This window comes from Sapajus apella, unplaced genomic scaffold, assembly GCF_009761245.1.
Source record: "Sapajus apella isolate SASKATOON/1434 unplaced genomic scaffold, GSC_monkey_1.0 scaffold15, whole genome shotgun sequence".
Classification (NCBI taxonomy): domain Eukaryota; kingdom Metazoa; phylum Chordata; class Mammalia; order Primates; family Cebidae; genus Sapajus; species Sapajus apella.
In genome coordinates, this window is record NW_022436955.1 from 1,247,351 (window position 1) to 1,272,132 (window position 24,782).

At 54.5% G+C, this 24,782-nt stretch overlaps 1 protein-coding gene and 1 long non-coding RNA gene across 6 annotated transcripts in view; one reads left to right on the forward strand and one right to left on the reverse strand.

Annotated features, from left to right (window-relative positions):
* The window catches only part of CPNE2 (copine 2), a 55,987-nt gene extending 32,058 nt beyond the window's left edge, over positions 1–23,929 (forward strand). For 3 of the 5 annotated variants that reach the window (XM_032283954.1, XM_032283955.1, XM_032283956.1), the window contains 6 exons: positions 2,772–2,905; positions 4,462–4,516; positions 11,826–11,877; positions 13,944–14,077; positions 21,748–21,984; positions 23,336–23,929. In XM_032283954.1, the coding sequence (XP_032139845.1) occupies positions 2,772–2,905; positions 4,462–4,516; positions 11,826–11,877; positions 13,944–14,077; positions 21,748–21,984; positions 23,336–23,443 (720 nt within the window). In that variant the 3' untranslated portion in view covers positions 23,444–23,929. Of the gene's footprint in view, positions 1–2,771; positions 2,906–4,461; positions 4,517–11,825; positions 11,878–13,943; positions 14,078–14,833; positions 15,605–21,747; positions 21,985–23,335 lie in introns of those variants that run through there. The other 2 variants (XR_004270534.1, XM_032283957.1) reach the window with 2 other exon arrangements.
* Positions 871–23,941, reverse strand: LOC116555437. The gene is made up of 3 exons (XR_004270536.1): positions 23,930–23,941; positions 18,435–18,448; positions 871–970 (listed from the first exon to the last, which is right to left on the reverse strand). It is a non-coding gene; the product is annotated as an uncharacterized LOC116555437 (long non-coding RNA).
* Between the last annotated feature and the right edge of the window lie 841 nt (positions 23,942–24,782).

The following is a 24,782-nucleotide window of genomic DNA, read 5'->3' on the forward strand; positions in this document are numbered from 1 at the left end:
CTGCACTCCCATCCCAGCGAGGGTCCTCCCTGAGGACTTAGGCCACTGCTACAGCCAGAGGGACTTGAGATAGGCTTCAGGAAGGACTTCCCTGGGGCAAGGGATGTGTCTGGCCCAGTAGAGAGGGCATGAGTGGTATGTCTGGTCCTGCTGGATGGGCCTGAGTTGGGGCTTAACTACAGGTCAGAGCATGGCTCCACAGCTATCAGTCTGGTGGAAAAATACAAATTCCTCCTCCCTGGCAACAAGGCCTTCAGCGATCTGGCCCCTGCCTCCCTCATCTGCATTCTCCTTCCTCCTCGCTCACTGGGCTCTAACCACACTGTTCCTCTGTTTGCCCAACACACCAAGCTCGACTCCATCTTAGAACTTTGCATTTGCTGTTCCTTCTGCATTTGCTGTTCCCTCTGTCTGAAACACTCTTCCCCAGAACCTTCACATGGCTGCCTCCCTGCCATTCTTCAGGCCTGAGGAGGTAATAGAGGTCACCTTCCAGGGATCCCTCCCTCCCTCAACGCCTTCCTGTTCCTCTGTCCTGTTTTCTCTTTTTCTTCCTTCCTTCCTTCCTTCCTTTCCTTCCTTTTCTTTCTTTCTTTCCTTCTTTCTTTCTTTCCTTCTTTCTTTTCTTCTCTCTCTCTCTCTTTCTCTCTCTTTCTCTCTTTCTTCTCTCTCTCTCTCTTTCTGATTGAGTCTCGCTCTGTCACCAGGCTGGAGTGCAGTGGCACAATTTCCGCTCACTGCAACCTCTGCCTCCCCAGTGATTCTTCTGCCTCAGCCTCCTGAGTAGCTGGGACTACATGCGTGCGCCACCACGCCCAGCTAATGTTTGTATTTTTAGTAGAGATGGGATTTCACCATGTTGGCCAGGATGGTCTTGATCTGTTGACCTGGTGATCTGCCCACCTCAGTCTTCCAAAGTGCTGGGATTACAGGCGTGAACCACCAGCTCCTGGCCATATTTTCCGATTTTCTTTCTTTTCTTTTTTTTTTTTTCGAGACAGGGTTTCATTCTTTCATTCTGTCTAGAGTGCCGTGGTGCGATCTCAGCTCACTGCACCCTCTACCTTCAGGGCTCAATCGATCCTCCCACCTCAGCCTCCTGAGTAGCTGGGATTACATGTGTATGCCATCAAGCCCAGCTAATTTTTGCATTTTGGGTAGAGATGGGGTTTTGCCATGTTGCCCGGGCTGGTCTCAAACTCTTGGGCTCAATCGATCTACCCACCTTGGCCTACCAAAGTGCTGGGATTACAGGCATGAGCCACTGGGCCCGGCCCTCCCTATTTTCATATTTTCTGGGCACTTGCTGCCCCGAGATTCTTTTGCATTTGTTGCTTCTCCTTGATGGTCGCGCCCACTGGAATGTGAGTGCTTTAAGTTTGGGCACTTTGTTTATTTTGCTTCCACTCCAACCCCAGCATATCACACAGTACCTGGCACATAATAGGTGCTCGATCATTTCTCGTTGGAAAAATAAACTGTCACCTTGCCTGTGGCCTAGGGTCTTTGCCCTCCAGACTCTGTGCCATTCATCCTGGCTTTGGTTGCCTACCCCAAGGGACCCTCAGACCCAGCAGGAAGGAAGCTGCTGGGCTGCCCCGCTCTGCCAACCTCCCCATGTTATCCCACCACCCTCCATCACCACCCCTAGGTCCCAATGGGGAATGGAGGGCATTGCAGGACACCATGGAGTCAGAGGATTGGCCTTACTGACCTCTGACCCTGATGCCCACTGCTGTCCCCTCCCCTGCAGAGACTCCAGGCCCTCCTGTTCCTCCTGCATGCATTTATTCATTCAGCAGACGCACACTGACTGCCTCCTTTGTGCCAGGCTCCCAGGCTCTAGGCTGTGTCCCTGCAAGGGTCCCTCGAGGACTAAGACTCGAGGAGTAAGACATGCTGCCCCTGACCTGGGGGAGTGACCCTCTAGCCACACAAGGATTTGGATGGGTGACCCCTTCTCTCCTAACCCACAGCAACTGAGTTCCCACGTAAATCTTTCCCTGGGTCCTACTTCTAACCCTTCTCTGCTGGGGAGGGGCCACTCTTGCCCACCCCTCTGTGCTGTTTCTCCAGGGACTGGGCTGGGATTCCCTGGAGCTGAGAGAGCAGGTAGAGCCCCAGTCCCTGCCCACCCATCCGCCCTGAGTCTCTGTTAAGCACCTGACTTGTCTGCTGTTCCCAGCCCTGGGCCAAGCTTCTCCAGAGCTTGTGCCTCACCTGTGGTGAGCTCCCAGCTGATCAGGGAGATGGGCACTGTTCTACTAGGCAGCCCCAGGTCCCAGGTCCCTTGGTAGTCTGAGGGATGATGGGGAGATGGCTTGGGTTGGGGGTGAGGTATCTGGGAAGGTTGCAGTAGAGCAGCAGCATCTGAGTTAGGCCTGGAAGATGGAGCAGAGTTAGATGGGGAGAGACGATGCCCTGGCTCTGCATGCAGAGGGAAGCTCGTGAATAAATGCCTACCTGTGGGGATGGATGAATGTGTGGGTAAGGATAGCAAGGAAGAAAAGCCATCTGGGACTGTAAGTTAGCCTTATGTCATCCCATCTAGGCAATGGACTTTATGCTTGGGCAATAGGGAGCCATAGATGGCATTAAAGCAGAGGAGTGATACAATCAGACAGGTTCTAGGTTTCAGACCATCTTATTGTGGGGAGGGCTGGGAGATGAGTGGGCTTCCCATGTCCCATCTACCTCTCGTATTCCGTGGGAGTGGGATAGGGTGCTGGGGTCTCAGGCCACACTGAGTAGCCTTTTCCTCCACTCCGCAGGTTGGAATAGACTTTACAGCCTCCAACGGGAATCCCCTCGACCCTTCCTCTTTGCACTATATCAACCCTATGGGCACCAACGAATATCTGTCGGCCATCTGGGCTGTTGGGCAGATCATTCAGGACTACGACAGGTAAGGCTGGAGAGGGGCTCTGAAGGTCAGCTAGGGTTCCATCCAACCTGGGAAGCTCAGTGTGTCAAAGCTGGAAGGGACCCAGAGATCATCAAATCTAGGAATGGACAGCAAATGGCATAGGTGCAGTTATTACCCATTCCCATACTCATGGCAGACATTGCTAATCAATTGCTGAACATGGTCCCTGTCCTCAGGAAGTTCTCACTTAAAGAGGAAGATAAGGAAGACATCATTGGACTTCCGAGAGACCAGTTTACATGTGAAGCAGAAGCTATGGGAGCACAAAAAGAGAGGCATTGTAGGGTATCAGGGAAATCTACAGAGAGAAGGGGCCATTTTGATCGGGCCTTAGAGGATGAGTAGGAGTTTGCTAGGGGAACTAGATTAGGGAGAGATGTTAAAGATGGGGGCACAACAACATTGAATTTGGAATGTGAAGGTACCCTGTGTGTTTGGGGAACAGCAAGTGGCTACTGGCCAGGGCTAAGGGAGTGGGGTGTGAGGGGGAGCAGGCAGAAGGAGATGAGACTAGGCGCTGGGGCTGGATGATGACCTTGAATGCCACAGGAGGGTTCTCATATTAGGAGAGTCTTCCCCAGCTATGAGCAGGAGGTTGAGAGACGGCCAGTAAATTCATTCTACTTCCATCTCGACCTTGGTTTAGTGGCTGGCTGGGGTCTCAGTTTGAGAAGGATCTAGAAGCTGTGGCCAAGCCCATTGGTGAGAAGTACCATTGTTGGGCCGGGTGCGGTGGCTCACGCCTGTAATCCCAGCACTTTGGGAGGCCGAGGCAGGTGGATCACCTGAGGTCAGAAGTTCGAGACCAGCCTGACATGGAGAAACTCTGTCTCTACTAAAAATACAAAATTAGCCAGGGGTGGTGGCAGGCACCTGTAATCCCAGCTACTCAGGAGGCTGCGGCAGGAGAATCGCTTGAACCAGGGAGGCAGAGGTTGCGGTGAGCTGAGATTGTGCCATTGCACTCCAACCTGGGCAACAAGAGCGAAACTCCGTCTCAAAAAAAAAAAGAGGCTGGGTGCCGTGGCTCACGCCAATAATCCAAGCACTTTGGGAGGCCAAGGTGAGCAGATCACCAGGTCAGGAGATCAAGACCATCCTGGCCAACATGGTAAAACCCCATCTCTACTAAAATACAAAAAATTAGCCAGGCGTGGTGGTACATGCTTGTAGTCCCAGCTACTCAGGAGTATGAGGCTGTGGAATTACTTGAACCTGGGGGACGGAGGTTGCAGTGATCTGAGATCGTGCCACTGCACTCCAGCCTGGTGATAGAGCAAGACTCAGTCTCAGAAAAAAAGAATTACCATTGTGTCTGCCACAGGTATAGATGTGGTCAGGCCACATGTTCACCAGGTCCCCGGCGGTGGGTTGGGCTCATAAAGTAGATGATCCTAGCAGCTCTTTTTAGAGGTGGTGAGCGCCTGCTTTCTGTCCTTGGAAGTATACGAGGCAAAGCGGGCCCAGCCCTGGACAGAGGGTCTGGCAGTGTCTTCAGGTGTCTCACGGTGTGTTTCTCTTCTCTCTTTGATTAGTGATAAGATGTTTCCAGCTCTGGGATTCGGGGCCCAGTTACCCCCAGACTGGAAGGTGAGTGAAGCCGGAGTCAGTTTCCTTTTGGTTGAGATGGGGTTTGTGGGTACGGCCTCTCTAGGATCTGCTCTGGAAAGGTCTTGGGCTGGGGCTGTGTTGCCTTGCCTTCCCTGTGTTCACCCCAGGCCACACTCATTTCTCAAGCCAGATCCTCGGGCAGGCACTGAAGCTGTAACGGGGCAGTACAGTTATGTTCTCTGCTCCTGAGACCCACGTGGAGTGGGGAAGACAGATAGGATTGCCAGAGATCGCAAATCAAAATACAAGATACCCAGTTAAGTTAGAATTTCAGATAAACAATTTTCATTTTTATTTATTTATTTATTTTGAGATAGAGTCTTGCTCTGTTGCCCAGGCTGGAGCGCAGTGGCATGATCTCGGCTCACAGCAACCTCCGCCTCCCAGGTTCAAACAATTCTCCTGCCTCAGCCTCCAAAGTAGCTGGGATTAAAGGCATGCACCACCATGCCCAGCTAATTTTTGTATTTTTAGTAGAGATGGGTTTGTTTGTTTTGAGACGAAGTCTCGCTCTGTCGTCAGGCTGGAGTGCAGTGGCACAATCTTTGCTCACTGTAACCTCTGCCACCTGGGTTCAAGTGACTCTCCTGCCATAGCCTCCTGAGCAGCTGGGACTACAGGTGCACGCCACCACACTCAGCTAATTTTTGTATTTTTAGTAGAGATGGGGTTTCACCATGTTAGCCAGGATGGTCTCCATCTCCTGACCTGGTGATCTGCCGGCCTCGGCCTCCCAAAGTGCTGGGATTACAGGCATGGGCCACTGTGCCCGGCCCAGATAAACAATTTTTAAAGTATAAATATGTCCCGAATATTACTTGGGACATAGTTACACTTAAATCATCCATTGTTTATCTGAAATTCAAGGTCTTTTTGGAAAAATTAAATTTTGTATTTGTAAGGACCTAGGGGTATGAGGACACTTGTGTTACGAGGATGTACTGTGTGAAATATGGACTTTAAGTGTATCTATCACCCAAATAGTGCACGTTGTATGCAGCAGGTAGCATTTCCTCTGTCACCCTCCACTGCCCTCCGTGTGGAGTCCCAGTGTCTGTTATTCACCTCTGTGTCCGTTCTGTGCGCACCCATTGCTGGCTCCCTCGTGTGAGGGAGAACATGCAGTTTTTGTTTTCTGTTGCTGAGTTATACTGGGCATCCTGTATTCTATCTGGCAACACTGAAGACAGGCAGTGTCGTCGGTGCGGAGGTGGGAGCAGCATGGGCCTGCGGTAGCTGAGGAGGGAACCCAACCCAGCTTGGGACCCTCAGGCTTCCTGGAGGGTGCAAGCTATAAGCCAGGAGGGAACAGGGAAGTAGGAGAGTGCCTAGGGGTGGCAGTGGGGCGGGGGCAGCTTCCTCACCGGACAGCCTGTGCGAAGGCTGCAGGGTCAGCTGGAGGAGCTGGCAGAGGCGGGTGACTAGACCCTCCATGTGGGTATAAAAGGGCCAGCGGGACCCCTGCAGGGGCCACATAGGGGCTGGCTCATCAGCAGATTGGCATTTCTGAAGGCCTCCCCTGGCTGCTGAGTGGGGAGTGGCTAGGATGAGAGTGGGCGGCACGGAGGGTGGAGAGAAGGAGCGAAGGCAAGGAGACTCAGGGCAGAGGCCAGGACCATCTGCGTGGCCAAGTCACTGTGGGCCGAACAGGTCACCAACATTTCCAACTGGGCACTGAGCTGGGGGTGGTGCTGCTTACTGAGATGAGAATGGAGTGGGTGCTTGGCTCAGCAGAGGAGACAGTGAGGCGGGAGTCCCAGGAGACAGGTGGATGACTGGCTGGGCACAGGGGATCAGGCATGTAATCCCAGCACTTTGGGAGGCCGAGGCAGAGGGATCATTTGAGGTCAGAGAGTTTGAGATCAGCCTGGCCAATGTGGTGAAACCCTGTCTCTATTAAAAATATAAAAATTAGCCCAGTGTGGTAGTGCATGCCCATAATCCCAGCTACTTGGGAGGCTGAGGTAGGAGAATCACTTGAACTTGGGAGGCAGAGATTGCAGTGAGCCGAGATTGTACCACCGCACTCCAGCCTGGGCAAAGAGTGAGAACCTGTATCCAAAAAAAAAAAAAAAAGAAAAAGAAAAAAGAAAAGAAAGGTGAATGATGGGTCAATGGGTTCAGGCTCTGGGGACACAGAGAGAGACCTGGCCATCTGGGCCAGGCCCTGTGGTGCCACCTCTAGGAGGGTGAGATTGCTGGGGAGACGGAATGAGAGAGAAACAGCCACATGAGGCAGGGTGCAGTGGCTCACCCTGTAATTTCATGCTTTGGGAGGCCAAGACAGGAAGACTGCATGAGCCAGGAGTTCAAGACCAGTCTGGGCAACATAGTGAGACCCTGTCTCTACAAAATTTAAAAAGTTGGCTGGGTACAGTAGCTCATGCCTGTAATCTCAGCACTTTGGGAGACCGAGGCGGGTGGATCATGAGGTCAAGAGTTTGAGACTAGCCTGGCCTACATGGTGAAGCCCCATCTCTACTAAAAATATAAAAGTTAGCCAGGGGTGGTGGTGTGCACCTGTAGTCTCAGCTGCTCAGGAGGCTGAGTCAGGAAGATCCCTGGAGCCAAGTGAGCTATGAGTGCACTGCACTCAGCCTGGGTGACAGAGCGAGACCCCGTCTCTAAAAAAAAAATGAATTAATTAATAAAATAAAGAAACAGCTGCATGAGAGAGCCAGGCAGAGGAAGCGGAGACTGAGCCAGAAGGGGCAGAGGTGGGAAGAAGCAAAGGAGGGGGACAGCGTGAAGCCCACAGAAAGCAAACCCGTAAGTAGCAGCATTTATTGGGCCCTTAGAATGTTCTGGACACCATCTGCCTGTTTTACCAGTTTCAACTAATTCTCACCAAAACCAATGCCGGAGGCCCTGTTGTGAACCCATTTTGATCGTTGAGGAAGGCAAGCAGTCAGGGCTGGGGGAGGAGGGAGTGGGGTTGGAGGCTGCCCCTGGGCCTGGTGAGATGAAGCTGAGAAGTCCATCCGCTTCACTGACCACAGCCAAGGCCACCGTGGCAGAGACTAGACAGGGAGGGAACGGTTCGCGTGGGGACGGCATGGAGACGTCAGCCAGTGTGGAAGTCAGCGGGCTGTGAGGGAGGGGAAGGGGCAGGTGGAGCAGGTCTAAAGGCTGAGGAGGAGCCAGGAGAGGGTGGAGGTGAATGGGGGGGGTCCCTGAGGCATGGCTGTGGGTAGTCCTGGGGCAGGAGGCGGGGCTCCTCATAGAACCACGGGCACCAGGGGAGGGTTGGTTTGGTGGCTCAGAGATAGAGATGTCAATGAGGGCAGAAGCCGTAACGCTGGGGAGTCGCCGAGGACAGGGGCAGGGAATGCTGTCCCATTTACTGGGGAATAAACCAAGGCTTGGGGTCTCAAAGGGAATTGCCCAAGGCCATGTTCACCAACTGGGCAGGACTCTAAAGTTTCCTTTCAGTCTGTTGCTTCCCCATGAGAAGCCTGTGGGGTATGAGTCCAGAGAGCTCCTAAGTCTGCGCATGGGTCTTGGCCAGTGCCCCTTCTCTTTTTTTTTTTGAGACAGAGTCTCACTCTGTCACCCAGGCTGGAGTACAGTGTCATGATCTCGGCTCACTGCAACCTCCGCCTCTCAGGTTCAAGCAATCCTCCTGCCTCAGCCTCCAGAGTAGCTGGGACTACAGGCATGTACCACCATGCCCAGCTGATTTTTGTATTTTTAATAGAGACGGAGTTTCACCGTGTTGGCCAGGATGGTCTCAATCTCTTGACCTTGTGATCTGCCCACGTTGGCCTCCCAAAGTGCTGGGATTACAGGTGTAAGCCACCGCACCCCGCCCAGTGCCCCTTCTTGTCTGCCATGCTGTGCTGCATGCTGTTTCCAGAATGAGCTTTTGCCTCCCGCCCTCTCTGATCCTCTCTGGGGAGGATGATTTTCACCTAGAATTTCAGGGAGTGGCCCGAGGGCCAGAGCAGGAGAGGTGGGTGTCCTGGCTCCCTGTGGTGTAAGGCCACACCTCAGATGGGACCAAAGCTGGGCCACAGCGATGCCATTTGGGGGGCAGGGCGAGCTGGTGCGGCTGGGCCCAGCATGAGCCTGTTGCTAGGACACCAGCCAGCTTTCAAAGAACTGAATGAGATGTTTTCTTGAGCAAAAGCTTCCTTGTAAATGTCACAAGGCAACGCTGGGGAGGCCGGGGCTTGGCCAGGCCGGAGTGCCTGGCGGTGCCAAGAAAGATGCTGCATCCAGGCTAGGAAAGGACAGAAGCTGTGTCCTGCATCCTCCTGCCATGGGAGCCGCCAGGCCAGGCCCCTCCTGGCCCCTCACCCTCTCTCTCATTCTGACTCACCTCACTCCTGCCTCCTGAAGCTCCTTCATTCACTCCCACCTCAGGGCCTTTGCACGTGGCTTTCACCCAGCCTGCTGCTCCCTCTCCTGGGCTTCTGCCACCGATTTTCACCTATAATTTTGGGGAGTGGCCTGCCCTCGGGGAGCCATGCTCATGCTCGTGCTCATATGGGCCCCTGCTTCCTGCCCAGAGCCCTGCCCTCATGGAACTCTGTGACTTGTTTGTGATTGCCTGGCGAAGGTGCCAGGTTTGCTTCTGCCCATATCCCAGCAGTTGGCTGGCAGTGTGCAATGCTGCTGTTTGTTGACAGAGTGAATGTGGGACCCAGCCCAGTGGCCTGAGCAAACAGAAGGGTTGGTTTTCTGAGGGTAGGGAGCTGGAAGGAGCCAGAAGGAGCATGCTACCAGGCTCAGTTTCTCCCTGAGGCTGGCCCAGATGAGCCCAGAGAGGACTCCTGCCCCAGACAGTGGCCGAGGAGCTCAGAATGTGTTTCCCTTTGGAGATGGCATCAGGCCTTGGCCCTTCAAAGTGAGTGGAGTCACGGGATCTGGGCAGAAGGCACAGTCTGTGCAAAGGTCTAGGGGAAGTGACACGCTCTGCAGGTGGGGAAACTGACGCTCAAAGAGGACAGTCACTCTTAGATCCCTGGGACTTTCTCCATGCCTCACTCCCTGCCTACCCTGCCTGCCTCAGCCAGGGCTGCAGAGAACAGAGCCTGAAGTTGCTCCCTGACCACAGGGCTGAGCCAGGCCAGGTTGGGTGAACAGGGCCATTGGCTGTCAGAAGGCAACAGGGAGTCCCAGGACAAAGGCCTGTGGCCGGCAGCCAGTCCCCAGGGGACCCTCATCAGCTTCTGTGGCCTCCAGGAACTTGTCCTGTTTATGACGTTTCTCAGGCAAATGAGGGCAGCCAGAGTGGGAGGGGCTGGGCTGCCGCTGCTGGCGGCATGGACACTTGTCCCCAGGTCCCACTTTGTGACCTGGGCACTCCCTGGCCCTCTCAGAACCTCGTTCTTTCCAGCTATGAAATGGAGCTGCCAGAGGAGGCAACCTCTGGGGCCTCTGGGGGGGATGGACAACCTCCCACAGGCCCCTGACCGTGAGGCCAGGCCCACCCCCAAATAAAGAGGGGGACAGAGTGGGGGTGAAGAGTGGGGTACCCGCGAAGCCAAAACATTCCTCCACCCCTGTCAGCAGGGGGCTTTCCCATGTGGTCTCTAAAATCTCCCAAAATCTGATTTTTTGAGAAGTCATTGGCCCAAGGGAGGTCTGTTTCCCTGGCAACCATTTTCTGTCTCAGCCCCTCCATACAAGACCCTCTCATAATCGCTGAAAAGGCTCAGGAAGTCTCCATGGCAACAGGGACCTCCAGCCCCCCAACTTGGAGCCCAGACTGGGGACAGGGTGAAAGGGGCCCTGGACAGGGACAGGACCCAAGAGGGACACCAGGGGATGGGCTCTGTGTTGGGCACCTAAAGTGGACAGCAAAAAAAATGAACAGAAAGCCCCATTCCCTGAAACAGGGAGGAGTCCTCCCATTGCCTCCCCACCCCAGGACTGCCAGGGAGGCTGGAGTGAACCCCACTGCTGGGTCCCTGCCCTCTACCCCAGGAGTAAGGCCAACTCCCACCCCAGGAGAGGCTTCAGGGCACTGAGTCAGACACCTGTTCTACTGTGTGGCTCTGGCGCCTGGCTTCCCTTCTCTGGGTCTCGCTTTGTTTATTTGTAAAATGGGGACACCAGATCTAGGAGAGCCTCTCAGCACCCTCCATCATCACGTCTTGGAGCTGAAGGGTCTGTCTGGGATTGTCTGTGCCCAGACAAAAGCCTTTCTCCTGCAGCTGAGGACAGGGGATGGGGTCGCTTTGCTCTCCTCATTGAAAATTCCTAGGGGAGGAATGCCTTCGGAGGTTAGTGTGATCTCTGGGGGCAGCCTGACCTCAGTTCCAGTACCATCTCTGCCCTCCAGAAAATATGGAAAAATTCTAGTCCACTCTTTTTCTCAGTTTTGTCATCCATAAGATGAGGTGGTAACAGCTGCCCTTCCATTGGGGTGTTGTGAGGAGGGAATGAGGGGACCCCTGCACAGCACTGAACGTGGATGTGGTACATGGTAAGAAGGGGGCTAAGGGGGATTTGGGGCTGTGGGACTGCAGGGGAGGGAAGAGCAGAGGGGCTGTCCCCCATCTGAGCTCTCCAGCCTCTCCTGAGACCCTGGTTCTGCATGTACTGCAGTCTCACCCACAGCCGTGAACGGGGCCAGTTATGAGTCCCCCTTACCCCAAAGCCATGCGAGCAGCAGCCGCCGGATGTCATTGGTGCACCAGTGTCCCAGAGTGTCTGGATCAGCCTCTGATGATCCTCCAGGGCTGGGTGCTGGGCCTGGAGGCAGAGAAGCAGGATCAGTCCCTATGGGGTTTTGTGACAGTCCCATCTGACCCCCTTGCAGCCCTGTTACACCCCCTGATTGCCAGGTCAGCTCTGAGTGGGCTGTCAGCTCACCCCAGTTTGGCTATCTGGCACAAGGCGGGCTCCCCTCCAAGCCCCTTTGCTTACTGTTAAGGTAGGAAAAGCCTCTGAAGCCCAGAGAAGTGGTGCACTAATGGAGCCCACACCCAGCAGGAGCAGTGATGAGGGAGCATCCTGGAACCCTGGCCCACAGGGAAATCCCTGTCCCACCTGGGCTCTTAGAGTAGTGATGGGCATAGGCAGCCCCAGTCCCCAGAAGAGCCTCGGGTGATGTGCCAGGGTCTCTGTTTCCTCCACTATGAGAGGGTGGCTGGGCTTCTCTGTGGGTCACACCCAGCAGTGGAGGTGAAAGTAGATGTGGGGGGCATCAGTGGCCTAGATGACGGTAGGGGTGGGGGTTGGGAGCCACGTGCTCTCAGGGAGCCTTGGCCTGGTAGTGGATTTGTGGCCCCGGGGTTTGGGGGCGGGAGGCTGCAGCTCAGCATTTTCTCTGTTTCAGGTTTCCCATGAGTTTGCCATCAACTTCAACCCCACCAACCCCTTCTGCTCAGGTGAGTGTCAGACCCACCTGCAGGTGCCCTTTGTTTGCGGCAGGCCCGGCCAGCTCCCTGGGTGATGGGAGGGTAGAGGACAGGTTTTCATTTCTTTCTCCTATCCCCTCCGCCTCACTGTTGCTTGGAGTGACAGAGGGGGTAAAGCTGCAGTTTGGAGTCGGACAGTCCTGAATTCAAGGCCAGCTGCTGCCCTTCCTAGCTGTGGGACCTTGGAAAGGTCACCGTACCTCTTGGGCCTTTGCCTCCTTACCTGCTCTTGGATAACGATGACAGCGGCTGTTCTTACTTTACTGGGTGGTTGGGTGAGAATTACAGGAAGCCACTGACAGGAAGCCCTGTGGAACCCAGGAGGAGGTGAGGGTGGCACCAGGCACACCTCCGTCCCACTCCTCTCTTGCTGGGAAGGCCGGCCCTGCTCTCCAATTGCTTGGCAGGGGATCAGGAAGAGGCAGGGGCTGGGTAGTGAGTGTGTGTCTGTGTTCACCCCACCCCTGGGCCTAGGAGGATTTCTGGGCCTCCTAGGGACAGTCAAGAAACTATTAGAGGCTGGGTGCCGTGGCTCATGCCTGTAATCCCGGCACTTTGGGAGGCCGAGGCGAGTGGATCAGAGGTCAGGAGTTCAAAACCAGCCTGCCCAAGATAGTGAAACCCTATCTCTATTAAAACTACAAAAATTAGCTGGCTGTGGTGGCAGGTGCCTGTAATCTCAGCTACTCGGGAAACCGAGGCAGGAGACTCACTTGAACCTGGGCAGCAGAGGTTGTAGTGAGCGAGATTGCGCCACTGCACTCCAGCCTGGGTGACAGGGTAAGACTCTGTTTCAAAAGAGAAAGAAGGAAGGAAGGGAGGGAGAAAGGAAGGGAGGGAGGGAGGGAGAGAGACAGGGAAGGAAAGGAATGGAGGGAGGGAGGGAGGGAGGGAGAAAGGAAGAAAAGAGATAGAAAACAAGATAGAAAAGAGAAGGAAGAAGGAAGGGAGGGATGGATGGAGGGAGGGAGAGGAAGAAAACTATGAGAGGAGGAGAGGGGATGCAGGTGGGTGTGGAAGAGGACTGCTTCTATCATCATGAGAACTTTCAACCTAGGACTTGGCTTCAACATGGCATCTACCTTCTCTGGGGATCCCCAAAGCTGGGCCAGGCTGTCTGATCTACCCTGGCTGGCTCCGGACCAGGGGAGATCTCGAGACATTTTGCTTGGTCCATTTCATCCCTGGCCAGAGGCCTTCTGGGCAGGGCCACAGGGCAATGTGCTCCTAACAGCAGCTGTTTACAGAGCAGCGACTCTGTGCAGGCACTGTGCAGATGCCTCGATCCCCCAACCTGAGCAGAAGCCATAGCATGTCCAGAATGGACCTCCAGGTGGCTTCCCATGGTCTCGAAGCATCGCTGCAAGCTTCACGAAGCCTCTTCTCTGGGAAGGCCTGAGACCCCCAGCCTCCCACTGCCAGAGAGTGTAGATTATCAGTCCCATTGACAGACAAGGATGTAGCCTCAGAAAGATTAAACAACTTGTCCCAGGTCCCACAGCTAAGAAAGGCAGGATTCAGGTGAGGCGCAGTGGCTCACACCTATAATCCCAGCATTTTGGGAGGCCAAGGTGGGCAGATCACCTGAGGTCAGGAGTTTGAGACCAACCTAGCCAACATGGTGAAACCCTGTCTCTACTAAAAATACAAAAAATTAGCTGAGTTTGGTAGCACACGCCTGTAGTCCCAGCTACTTGGGATGCTGAAGCAGGAGAATTGCTTGAACCTGGGAGGTGGAGGTTTCAGTGATCGGAGATCCTGTCGCTGTACTCCAGCCTGGATGACAGAGGGAGACTCCATCACAAAAAGAGGGCCGGATTCAAACTCCTCAGGTGGATCTGACTTCACATTCAGAGCTCTTGGCTTTTTACCATGCTGGCCCTGCCCTCTGGGAGCTTCCAGTCTCACGAGGCCTAATGCTAGCCATGGCAGGGACATTTTGGGGAAGCATGAAATAGATGCTACATTAGCAGTGGGGTGAGAGCAAGTGTGCGGTCAGGGAGACTGGGCTGATCTGGACTCTTCTCCCGAGGCAGGTGTGGATGGCATTGCCCGGGCGTACTCAGCTTGCCTGCCCCACATCCGCTTCTACGGCCCCACCAATTTCTCCCCCATCGTCAACCACGTGGCCCGGTTTGCGGCTCAGGCCACACAGCAGCAGACGGCCACGGTGAGTAGGCAGCTGCAAGCCAGGCATGCCGGGAACTGTTCACGTCCTCTGGGCCTGGGAGCAGGATATTCTGCCTTCTCTTTGCTTTTAATCCTAGTGGACATCCTGCTTCTCTCTGGGCCTCAATTTACCTTCACGTATTGGAAGAGGGTTGGGTCAAGCTCAACTTGATTGGTCCTGGCTTCCTGGAGCACAGAAGGGAAAGCAAATCCATTGGTGCTGAGCGGGAAGCAGGGCTGTGGTCAATGGGAGATGTCTCCCCAGGGCGGGGCACCAGTTACTCCTACAAGAGTAACAGGATGGAAAACTGGAGGCGGTGATCCCCAAGGCCCTAACGCTGACCCTTTTGAGCCACCGAGTTCCAATCAGAGCAGCCCCTGCCTCACACTGAGGGCTGCAGAACTGTCTGGCCCTGGCCCTACACTCAATAACAAGGCCAGAGCCTCACTGGCCTGGCCGCAGGCTGCCAAGGCAGCTGTGTGGCATCTGGAATATATGGTGAGCAGCCATCCCGGGCACCTGCAACCCTGGTCTCCTTCCCTTCTCCTGCCCCCAGCTATAGGCTGGCTCCCAGGCAGGCCCTGATGCCAGTGATGGGGTCACCAACGGTCACCTTGCCCACCTCCCCGTTTCCACCAGGACCTGCCCAAGCCTTCCTGGACTCTGCAGAGCCCTCCCTCAGGACCCCCTCCCCCAAGCAGCCTTCCTTGACCACCTATCTGAAGCAGATGTCTTGCCTTCTCTGCCTGTCCCCAGCTGACCCTGATGACGGTTGGCAACGTCTAGTTCACATCCTTCTCTCTGCACCTGGTCCAGTGCCTGTGAATGGATGAAGTCAGTGCCGGCTGCGGGATGTGAGCTGTACGAGGCTCAGTCAGAGGCTCCTCCCCCAGGGAAAGGGACCTGGTCCTATGCCTAAGGGGACCATTGGGACCAGCTAGGGGAGGGAGGCACCTGGTCACCAGGGAGGTGGCAGTTGGCTTCCAGGAGGTGGTGGAAAAGATAGTATAACCACCCAGTGGGCTCACCTTGCCCGCTGCCTAGACAGAATTGATTTATCAAGACAGGGGCATTGAGGTGGAGAAAGACTAATTCACACAGAGCCGACTCTGCAGGAGACTGGACTTTTGTTATCACTCAAATCAGCCTCCCTGAGCATTTGGGTATCAGAGTTTTTCAAGATAATTTGGCAGGTAGAAGCTTGGGAAGTGGGGATTGCTGATTGGTCAGGTTTGAGATGGAGTCATGGGGGTCGAAGTGAGTTTTTCTTGCTGTCTCCTGTGGCTGGGTTTGATGGCAGAGCCGACTGAGCCAGGTTACTGGTCTGGGTGGTGTCAGCTGATGCAGGGTCTACAAAATATCTCAAGCCCTGATCTTAGGTTTCACAATAGTGATGTTACCCCCAGGAGCAATCTGGGGAGGTTCAGACTCTTGGAGCCAGAGGCTGCATGACCCCTACACTGTAATTTCTGATCTTATAGCTAATTTGTTAGTCCTGCAAAGACATACTGGTCCCCAGGCAAGAAGGGGATCTTTTCGGGGAGGGGCTGTTATCAATTTTGTTTCAAACCATGAGCTGAATCCCTTCCCAAAGTTAGTTCAGCCTATGCCCAGGAATGAACAAGGACAGTTTAAGGGTTAGAAGCAAGATGGAGTCAGTTAGGTCTGATTTCTTTTCCTGTCATAATTTCCTCAGTTATAATTTTGCAAAGGCGGTTTCAATAGGAGTCGGGAGGACAGAGCCTGTTCTGATGGCTCAGGAGGCAGCAGAGGGTCTGTGGGAAAAATGGGTGCCTTGGAGTGGCGCGTGCCAGGGTTTGAATCCTGCCCCTGTCCTTTCCTCACTGTGTGACTTGGCAAGGTATGTCACCTCAGTTTCTTCATTTGTACAGCAGGAAAACTAACAGGATCAATCAGGAGGAGGTGGTATCAGGGTTAAATAACATCACTCAGCACCTGGCACCCAAAAAGCCCTGAAGGACAGAGAAGGACAGGCCAGCAAAGAGCTCAGGGAAGAGCAGCCAGGGCAGAGGGAACAGCAAGCTCAGAGTTCTTCCGGGAACTCAGAGTCCCGAAAGGGGTGTCCCGGCCCTGACCCTGACAGCCCGGAGCCTGGGGCATGCTTCTTCTTATGGAATGGAATGTTTCCTGCTCTGAACCCATTTCCTGTTTTTGTTTTTTGAGTCGGAGTTTCGCTCTTGTTGCCCAGGCTGGAGTGCAATGGCACGATCTTGGCTCACCTCAGCCTCTGCCTTCCGGGTTCAAGCGTTTCTCCTGCCTCAGCCTCCAGAGTAGCTGGGATTACGGGCACCTGCCACCACGCCTGGCTAATTTTGTATTTTTAGTAGAGAGAGGGTTCCACCGTGTTGGTCGCGCTGGTCTCAAACTCCTGTCCTTAGGTGATCCTCCTGCCTCAGCCTCCCAAAGTGCTGGGATTACAGGCATGAGCCACTGTGCTGGGATTTTTTTTTTTTTTTTTTTTTTTTTTAAATTCCTGGGGTTGCTGGGGTAGAGCTGGCTGGAGAGGGCAGAGCGAGAGGCAGGCTTCAGCCTGCACTCCCTCCTGTTCGGATGCCAGGCCCCATTGTCCCACCCAGTCTTTTGTCTGCCTGAGCAGGCTTTCAAAATGATGGGGAAAAAAAGTCCTGCCGGTTTGTTTAAGGGGAGACATGTGGGGCAGGGAGCGGGCATGCAGCCCAGAGTTAGCACCAGGGGCCCTTTCACCACTGCACCTGCAGAGTTGGGGCAGGACAGAGCAGGAGCCAGGGTCCTGGGGAGAGGTGGGTCTGTGTCTGCTGGACCCAGGTCTGGAAGGGGTTTGGGCACCAGGAAAGGCCAGGAAGGGCATTTGTGTGTTCTGGGGAGCAGCTGCAGAGAGCTCCCCAGAGGAAAGAAGCAGAAGGACTTGAGGCGGAAGCACCTGGTGCTCTTTCTCTGGACATCCCAGCCACTTTTGCCTCGACTTGGTCTTCCCGGCCTGGGGGAGGCAGCCTCCTCCTGGCTCTCCCTTCTGCTGGAAAAGCTGTCACCCACCCAGGCTGTGTGACCTCGGGGCATGTCTGAGCATCTCTAACCTGCAGGAGTGGGGCCAAGGGGCCTGTATCAGCCCCTCCCATTCTGATGTCCAGGAACAGATAAGGTCGTTCTCTACCTCCTGCCTTACCTTATCCTTGGCCTCAGGGCGCACCAGTGGAGGGGAGGTGGACTGCCTGGTGGTTCAGCCCCAAGCTCTGTAAAGTTCACATCTCAGCTGCCCTACTTCCTGAGTGTGTGGGACCCAGAGCAGATAGCTTAGACTCTTTGAACTTGTTTCTTCATCTGTGTGACAAGGATAATGGCAACAGTCCCTGCCTTCTAGAACAAGATAGGTGTAGAAATTGATCAGCATAGTCCCTGGCACACATAAAGTACTTCCCTGCTGGCCAAATCTTTTGGGGACACCTCTTGGGCTAGCATTCAGTGATGCCAAGCACAGTTAGTCCCAAAGCAAAAGGAAGTCATTTTTGAATTATCCCCTGATGCTTTTGTCAGCCGTTTTTAGTTTGGGGAGGAATATTTGGTGTGGCTTCACCCTCCCCATCCCCAGACATATGTGCACCGATGCACACCCACATACAGGAAATTGAGAGCAGGTGGTGGAAGCCTCTCTCTAGGCAGGCCTGCACTCTCCCATTCATTCACTCAACACATCTTTACCAAGCAACTTCTGTGCAGCACTGGGTAGACCATGATGAGCGGGACAGGGCCTCTGCCTTCCCAGAGCCCTCAGTCTAGCCTCCCTAGGCTAAGAGCAGGAGGCAGGAGGATTGGGCCTGGGGCGATAGGAGCACAGGCTCACAGGGGTGGCATCCAACCCAGATGGAGGGCTCAGGAAAGGCTTCTTGGGAAAGTGACATGTGAGCTGAAACTTAGAGGATGCCTGAGTTAGCCTCATAAAGGATGTGTGTGCGTCGAGTATCTCAGGCGAAGGGAATGGCACATGCAGAGACCTGGAGGTTTGGTGTGTGGGTGTAATGGAAGGAGGGAATGCGTTGAAAGAGGAGGAGGTGGGGCGAGGTGAGGCTGAAAGGTAGACCAGCTCCTGCGGGACCTCACCGAGGAATCTGGGTTTTCTCTGGAGGGCAGTGGGGAGCCACTGGAAGGTCTTAGGCAGGTTTGAGTGGGCCCTTGGGGGGACTCCTATCTCGGCCCTTCATCTTTCCCCCTGCCTTGACCCCTAAGACCTGGGCCTTGCTATTCATGGCCCGTTCCTGGTTGGTTGCCCTGGTGTCTGGGGTCCCAGTGGAGGGGGAGCTGGGAGCAGCCAGCGCCCTAGGAATTCCACCCGCTCCCACCCCCAGGGTCCTCAGCAGCCAACTTCCCTGAAATAAGCTAGGGAGTGAGTGCAGCTTCCATAGACTCTGCCTGGAACTGTGTGGTCAAGTCAGTTTCTTATAAATCAAATCACACGTTAAATGCATTAGGGAAAGCAGTTGTTTACAGCCCTAGAAACCTGATGAACCTTGGAGTAAAGGCAAGAGATGCTCTATCCATGTTGGGAGTTGGGTTTTTGGATTCAATCTGACAGTGATGGACTGTTTCCAGAGGTGGGAATGCTGGGGGCAGGGTGGACCAGGACTATCTGCAGGAACACCAGAGCCTGCAGAGCCCCTTCCCACCCCTCGCACCCGATTCCACCCTCTGTCTTCTCCATCTACAGCCCCTTCCCATTTGATCTGTCCTGGGGGTGGGGCTGTATAATAGACGTTTGAGGCTCCTGAACAACTCTGGCTTTGTCTAGGCTGGGCAGGAAGCCCAGGACTCATCAGCTTCACTTCTACTGCTGAGGTCTGGGCTGCTGACCTCAGACGCAGCTGGGCACTCGGTGAGGCCAGGAACCTGGGTGTGGGCATGGTGGCTGGCTGGTTGGCACACAGGGGTGCAGGTTAAAGTCCAGTACCAGGGCTCTGGGCCCCACCCTGGGCTGCTACCCTGGATATTCAGGCCCTCAGACACTGGCATGCTGGGTGGGAGGAAAGCTTTTCCCTATGAGGCCCCTCTGTTAGAGACAATGACAGGCCACTTGTGCCAGTGGGCGGTGGAGGAGAACATCATGGAAAGAGCCCCACTTCGGAGTCAGCCAGGCTGGATTTCAGTCTGGACTATGCCAGTTCCTGGCTGTGAGGCCTCAACAAGTCACATCACCTCTCTGAGCTCGACTCTTCTAGAATGGGAGTCAGTGTGAGGGTGACAGGCAGGGTAGTGCTGTCACTGTGTGGTATCACACCCCCTGGCCACTGGTGCCCATAGTCCTGCAGTAACCTGGTCCTGTCTGCCCCCAGGCTCCGTGGGGAGGAAGCCTGCCAGCTAAGAGAGAGGTCCAGGCCTGAGCCCCACACATCTCGTAGGCACGGGGCTGATGGAAACAGGAGAGCCAGGAAGGCCACATACCGAGGGAGTGGGCACCGCCTGCCTGAGCTGGAATGGGCTTGGAGACAGGTCCCATCCACTGAAAGGTGGGGCCTATTACACCAAGGCCAAGCATTCTTTTCTTTCCTCATTGCCTGGCCTCTTAGTGTCTTCCTACCTGTCTGCTTAGGTGTCCCAGAAATATTGCCCTGGACTATTTCTGATGGTATTGAGGTGGGGTTGGAGGGCTGCCTAAGGGAAGGGGCCCAGGAACGATGGCGGGCTGTCAGGGATAAGGTCTGGATGGGCCTCTGAGGCCCCCCTCACAGCCAGGGATGGGGGGCTGGCGGCAGCAGCCCTCCACTGTGGGATTCAGGCCGTCATCTCCATGGCAACAGGTAAACCCAGCCAAGGGATTGGTCTCTTAAAGGCACAGTGCCGGAGCTAGACCACTGCTGCCTGGAGCTAAGGGCGAGGGTAGTGAGGTCCGTCTCTCCACATCAGCTCATTCTGCTCCTTCCCTCTGCGGCTGTAGTTGTGGAGAAGACAGGGAGCAAGTCACCCTGGAGGGCTGAGCTTGTAGCCCCTGCAACCTCCCCAGGGAACAAGCAGCTTTGCTGGATATGAAGGTGGCCAAGGTCTGACCTGGGGTCCAGCTTGGTTCCACCCTCCTTAGCTCCATGAGCTTGACTAGTCTAGGCCCCAGTTTTCTCTTCTGGAAATCAAAAGGGTCAGACTAAAGCCCCAAACAGAGAATCTGAGGACCACAAGAGCTGCTCTGTTGATGTTATAGATGGGGGAAACAGCTTCCCCTAAAGGGGTCAGCGGGTACTAAGGACAGAGCTGAGCTGAAAATGAGTTCTTGGCCAGGCGTGGTGGCCGACATCTGTAATCCCAGCACTTTGGGAGGCCGAGGCGGGTGGATCACCTGAGGTCAGGAGTTCATGATCAGCCTGGCCATCGTGGTGAAACCCCATCTCTACTAAAAGTACAAAAATTAGTTGGGCATGGTGGCGGGTGCTTGTAATCCCAGCTACTCAGGAGGCTGAGGCAGGAAGAATCACTTGAACCTGGGAGGCGGAGGTTGTGGTGAGCCCAGGTTGTGCCACTGCACTCCAGCCTGGGTGACAGAGTGAGACTCAGTCTAAAAAAGAAAAGAAAAAAAAACTAGAGTTCTTGGCCAATTTGGAATCCTGGGCCTTCCACCCCCAGGTGGTCCAGTGAGCCTTCGCACACTTCAGTCAGGCACACCCCGGCCCCACTTCACAGTTTGTACTTTATATCTCTCCCACACTAATTATTCAGTATTTTTTTTTACTTAATAAACTTTATATCTCAGTGTAAATGAAGAAAGCAGTATCATTTGCCATAAATAGAGAGTAACAAAAATAAACACAACAAACTGTACAATGATATTAAAATCTAGCTGGAGACTATTGTCTCCTCCAGCTCTGGGCTTCCTGCCTTCCCTTTCTGTTGATAGGAAAGCTTAGCAAATGTTAGAGAGGCGTGAAAGACACAGTAGTACCAAACCAAGACCTCCTCCTGGGTGCAGTTCATAGAATTGAAAGGCCGCTGCAAACCAGCACTCTTCACAGGGCGACTTGATGACTTGATGGTACTCAGTGCTGTTTGGGATGTGACCCAAATCCACTTATTTGCCAGCAGAGTACCACGCTCCTGGAAGCTCTGGCCCAGTCGACCTGCTTTAGCTCCTGCAAGGTGTCTCAGATTGCCTTGTGGAGTAGGGAGTGGAGGGAGGTCACAGGTGCCCATGCCCGGATGCAGCAGAGACAGGAGGCTGGCCCCAGAGCCCATCAGCCAGATGAGTCCTCCTGTACCAGCCGTGGGCCTGTCGGGATGCAGGTGACTGCACCACTACATGTCAGGCATGCTATCTGCAACAACTCCCACTTTGCAGATGAAGAAACTGAGGCACTGCAAGTCAAGTCAGTTGCCTAGAGTCCCACAGTGTAGCAGCCGACAAGGCCAGGCCCAGAGTCAGGGCTCTCAGAGGCCACAAGTGGGGAGCCTAAGGTAACACACCGGGCAGGAGAACAGTTTGTGCTTCCTGCCGTGAACAGGTCAGAGTTCAGAGTATATGAGGCCTGCAGGGGTGGGGTGCTTAGAGCAGGATGCATAGGGAGTTGTCTGGGACGTGGCTGCAGCTGGGTAAGAAGCACTGCTTTCCTCCAGGACTCACAGGGTTTGGGGTGGAGGGAGGGAGAAGGGGTGCCAAGGCCTTGGCCTTGTTGAGTGCCCTGTTGGCCCCATCCCCGCAGCAGTACTTCATCCTCCTCATCATCACCGACGGGGTCATCAGCGACATGGAGGAGACGCGGCACGCGGTGGTACAGGCTTCCAAGCTGCCCATGTCCATCATCATCGTGGGTGTGGGCAATGCCGACTTCGCTGCCATGGAGTTCCTGGATGGGGATAGCCGCACGCTGCGCTCCTACACCGGGGAGGAGGCGGCCCGAGACATTGTGCAATTCGTGCCCTTTCGAGAGTTCCGCAACGTGAGTGTGGGCCTGGGCTGGGGGGTGGCGGTAACATGACCCCAGCCACCATAGCTCATCATCAAGCCTGAGAGTCTCCCGATTGTCTGACCCAGTCCCAGACTCCTCCACTCCATTGACTATGCACTTCTGAGGGCCTGCTGTGTGCCAGGTGCTGTGCCAGGCCTTGCCCTGGTGGCAGCCATTGTGATAGTGTGAGCACTTGCTTCCACAGGCTGGTGCAACACGAAGCCTTAGGCATCTAGCCTGGGGCTCCTGGCAGGGGGAGGGTGGGGGGGCTTCCTGGAGGACCTGACCTCTAGTGGGGTCTCATGAAAGGCTGGGGCTTTTCACATGACATAAAGTGCAGGAGGAGAGAGGGACTTTCCTGATCATCATACCCCAGTCAGCTCCCTCATTTTGCAGATGGAAAGCAAGGCCTCCCCCTCATCTTAGGTTGACCTCCTCTCCCTATAGGCCTGGGAGAGGAAATCAGCCTCCTGGGAGAGTAGTGTTCCCTGCCTTGTTCCTGGAGGTGACTTTGGCTTTATCTGCAGGTGATCCCAGGTTTGCCCACAAGGAGGCTGGGGTCACTGCCCTGGCACCTGGGTCCATAAGGAGTCCCAGAGGGGGGCAGTCTGTCAGATGCCACCCCTGTACTGCTGGCCAGGGGCTTAACCCGCATTTGACCAGAGGCTCACCCTGTGGTTTTGGGTAAGCCCTGACCTCTCTGGGCCTCAGTTCCTCAGCTGTGTGGGCCCCTCAGGGGTGCTGTGGCTCAGATCCTGGCAGCCAGCCTCAGCAAGAACTGCCCACACTGGTTTGCACCCAGTGGCCCTCACCTCTCTGTCCAGCATCCTCTGGGTTTGTCTGCAATGGTTCTGCTTCTTCTGGAGCATTTGCTTCCTGAGGACAAACGCTGGGCATCAGTCACCCCTTTATGCACAGAACGGTGACCGAGCACCTCCACGTGCCTGGCCTGTGGCTGACCATTCACTAGTGAACCAGACTGTTATTTGAACCAGACTTGGCCTATTTATTCCCGCCAAGAAGGTGCTCAGGAGATGTTTGTCAGATATGTAGGTGCATCCCATGGACAGAGCCATCCTAACCTGTTACTCCCAAGCATCTCAAGTGCTCCTGGTAACAGTTACACCTAACCTAAAGGCAGGCACTGTGATCAGCGGGAATTTCAGGCCTGGACTGAGAAGAGGGATGCCACTTGCAGACAGCCCTGGCCCGAAGCCCTAATTCTGTCCTCCATGGACACCTGCTGTCACAGCCCTCTGGGCACAGTGCCACTCACAACTTCCGGTCATTAACCCTTATTCTCTCTCTTCCCCCCCCCCCACCATCCTCCTCCACCCTGTAGGCAGCAAAAGAGACCTTGGCCAAAGCTGTGTTGGCGGAGCTGCCCCAACAAGTTGTGCAGTATTTCAAGCATAAAAACCTGCCCCCCACCAACTCGGAGCCCGCCTGAGCTCCGATGCCCAGCAGCAGCATGTTGGCTGAGCCTCCCGCCCTCCCCCAGGAACATGCATGCTCACCCTGCTTCCTTGTGGGTGGCCTTTTTTTACCAATCCAGATCCACGTTTTTATTTTTTACAACTGGACCTCCACCCCCAACTTCCTCCAGCCCAGCTGGGCTTCCTTTGTTGGAGTCAACTGTTGATGCTTCCAGGCCAAACCGGCTTCCTCTTCTCCCCTCCCCACCCTTGCCACTCTTAAGTATTGAATGTACTTTGTATAATTTTAGTGGAATTATTATTGTTATTGAGAATAAAATTTTTACAATCATAACCGGCTTTTTCCAAGTAACTAGCTGCACACTCTGATGAAAGGAACGTGTCCTTGGTGTATACTTCGTGTCGTAGCCTGCACCTAATTCCTGCTGTTTTTTGTTTTTTTTAATACTGTGACTGTGTTCTATTTGTTATATACTCAGGGTAATACATGAGTTTCAGACGTCCCTGTGTCAGCTCCGTCCTCAGCAGGGACCTGACAGGCTCACTGATCTGAGAAAGGAATGTAAGATGAAAATCCACCCCGCAAGCCCACTAAGTTGGTGTAGTCACTTCTGCATGGGGACATGCATTCCACGTGATAACCTGTTAAATCACTGCCAGCTAACAGTGATAACCTGTTAAACTGGCACAGAACCTGGCACACTGTACAAACTCAGTAAATACTTGTGGATGAATAGAATGTGCAAGCCCACACCAGTTTCTGGTTGGTTCCACTCAGGTGCAACCAGTACCACATATCCCTACCCCACAACTGGACAGCAGTCCCAGCCACCCATCTGCCCCTACTTGGGGCCCCCGGGTGTTTCGGTCAGTCACTGGAGGTCTATGAAAGCCTCTCTGGCCTCAGGACCCCAAGTGGGGCTGCTTTTGACCCTGTTGTTTCTACCACATCCCCCTCTCTGGGCTCAGGCCCAATTTTATGATACCTGCCAGTGGACCCTGAAAGTTCAGCCCCCCTCCCAGGTCACCCCTTTCTTCCACATAACACCTCTTTCTCTTTTATCCACCTGAATGACTCCTGCTTGGAGCTCCAGGTAGCCCCTTAGACACGGGATTCTGTGTAAGCAGTAACAGCTAACCTTCCTGTTAAGCACAGTTTCCAGCTCTGTGTTCAGTGTTTTGCAGGCACTTTTTTGAGACTCTCATCGAGGCTGGAGTGCAGCGGTGAGTAGCTGGACCACAGGCATGCACAACGCGCAGTTTTGTAGAGACGGAATTTTGCCGTGTTGCCTAGGCTGCAAGCACTATTTTGGTGAACCCTTCCGAGCCCTTGACAGTGACCATTTCAGAGAT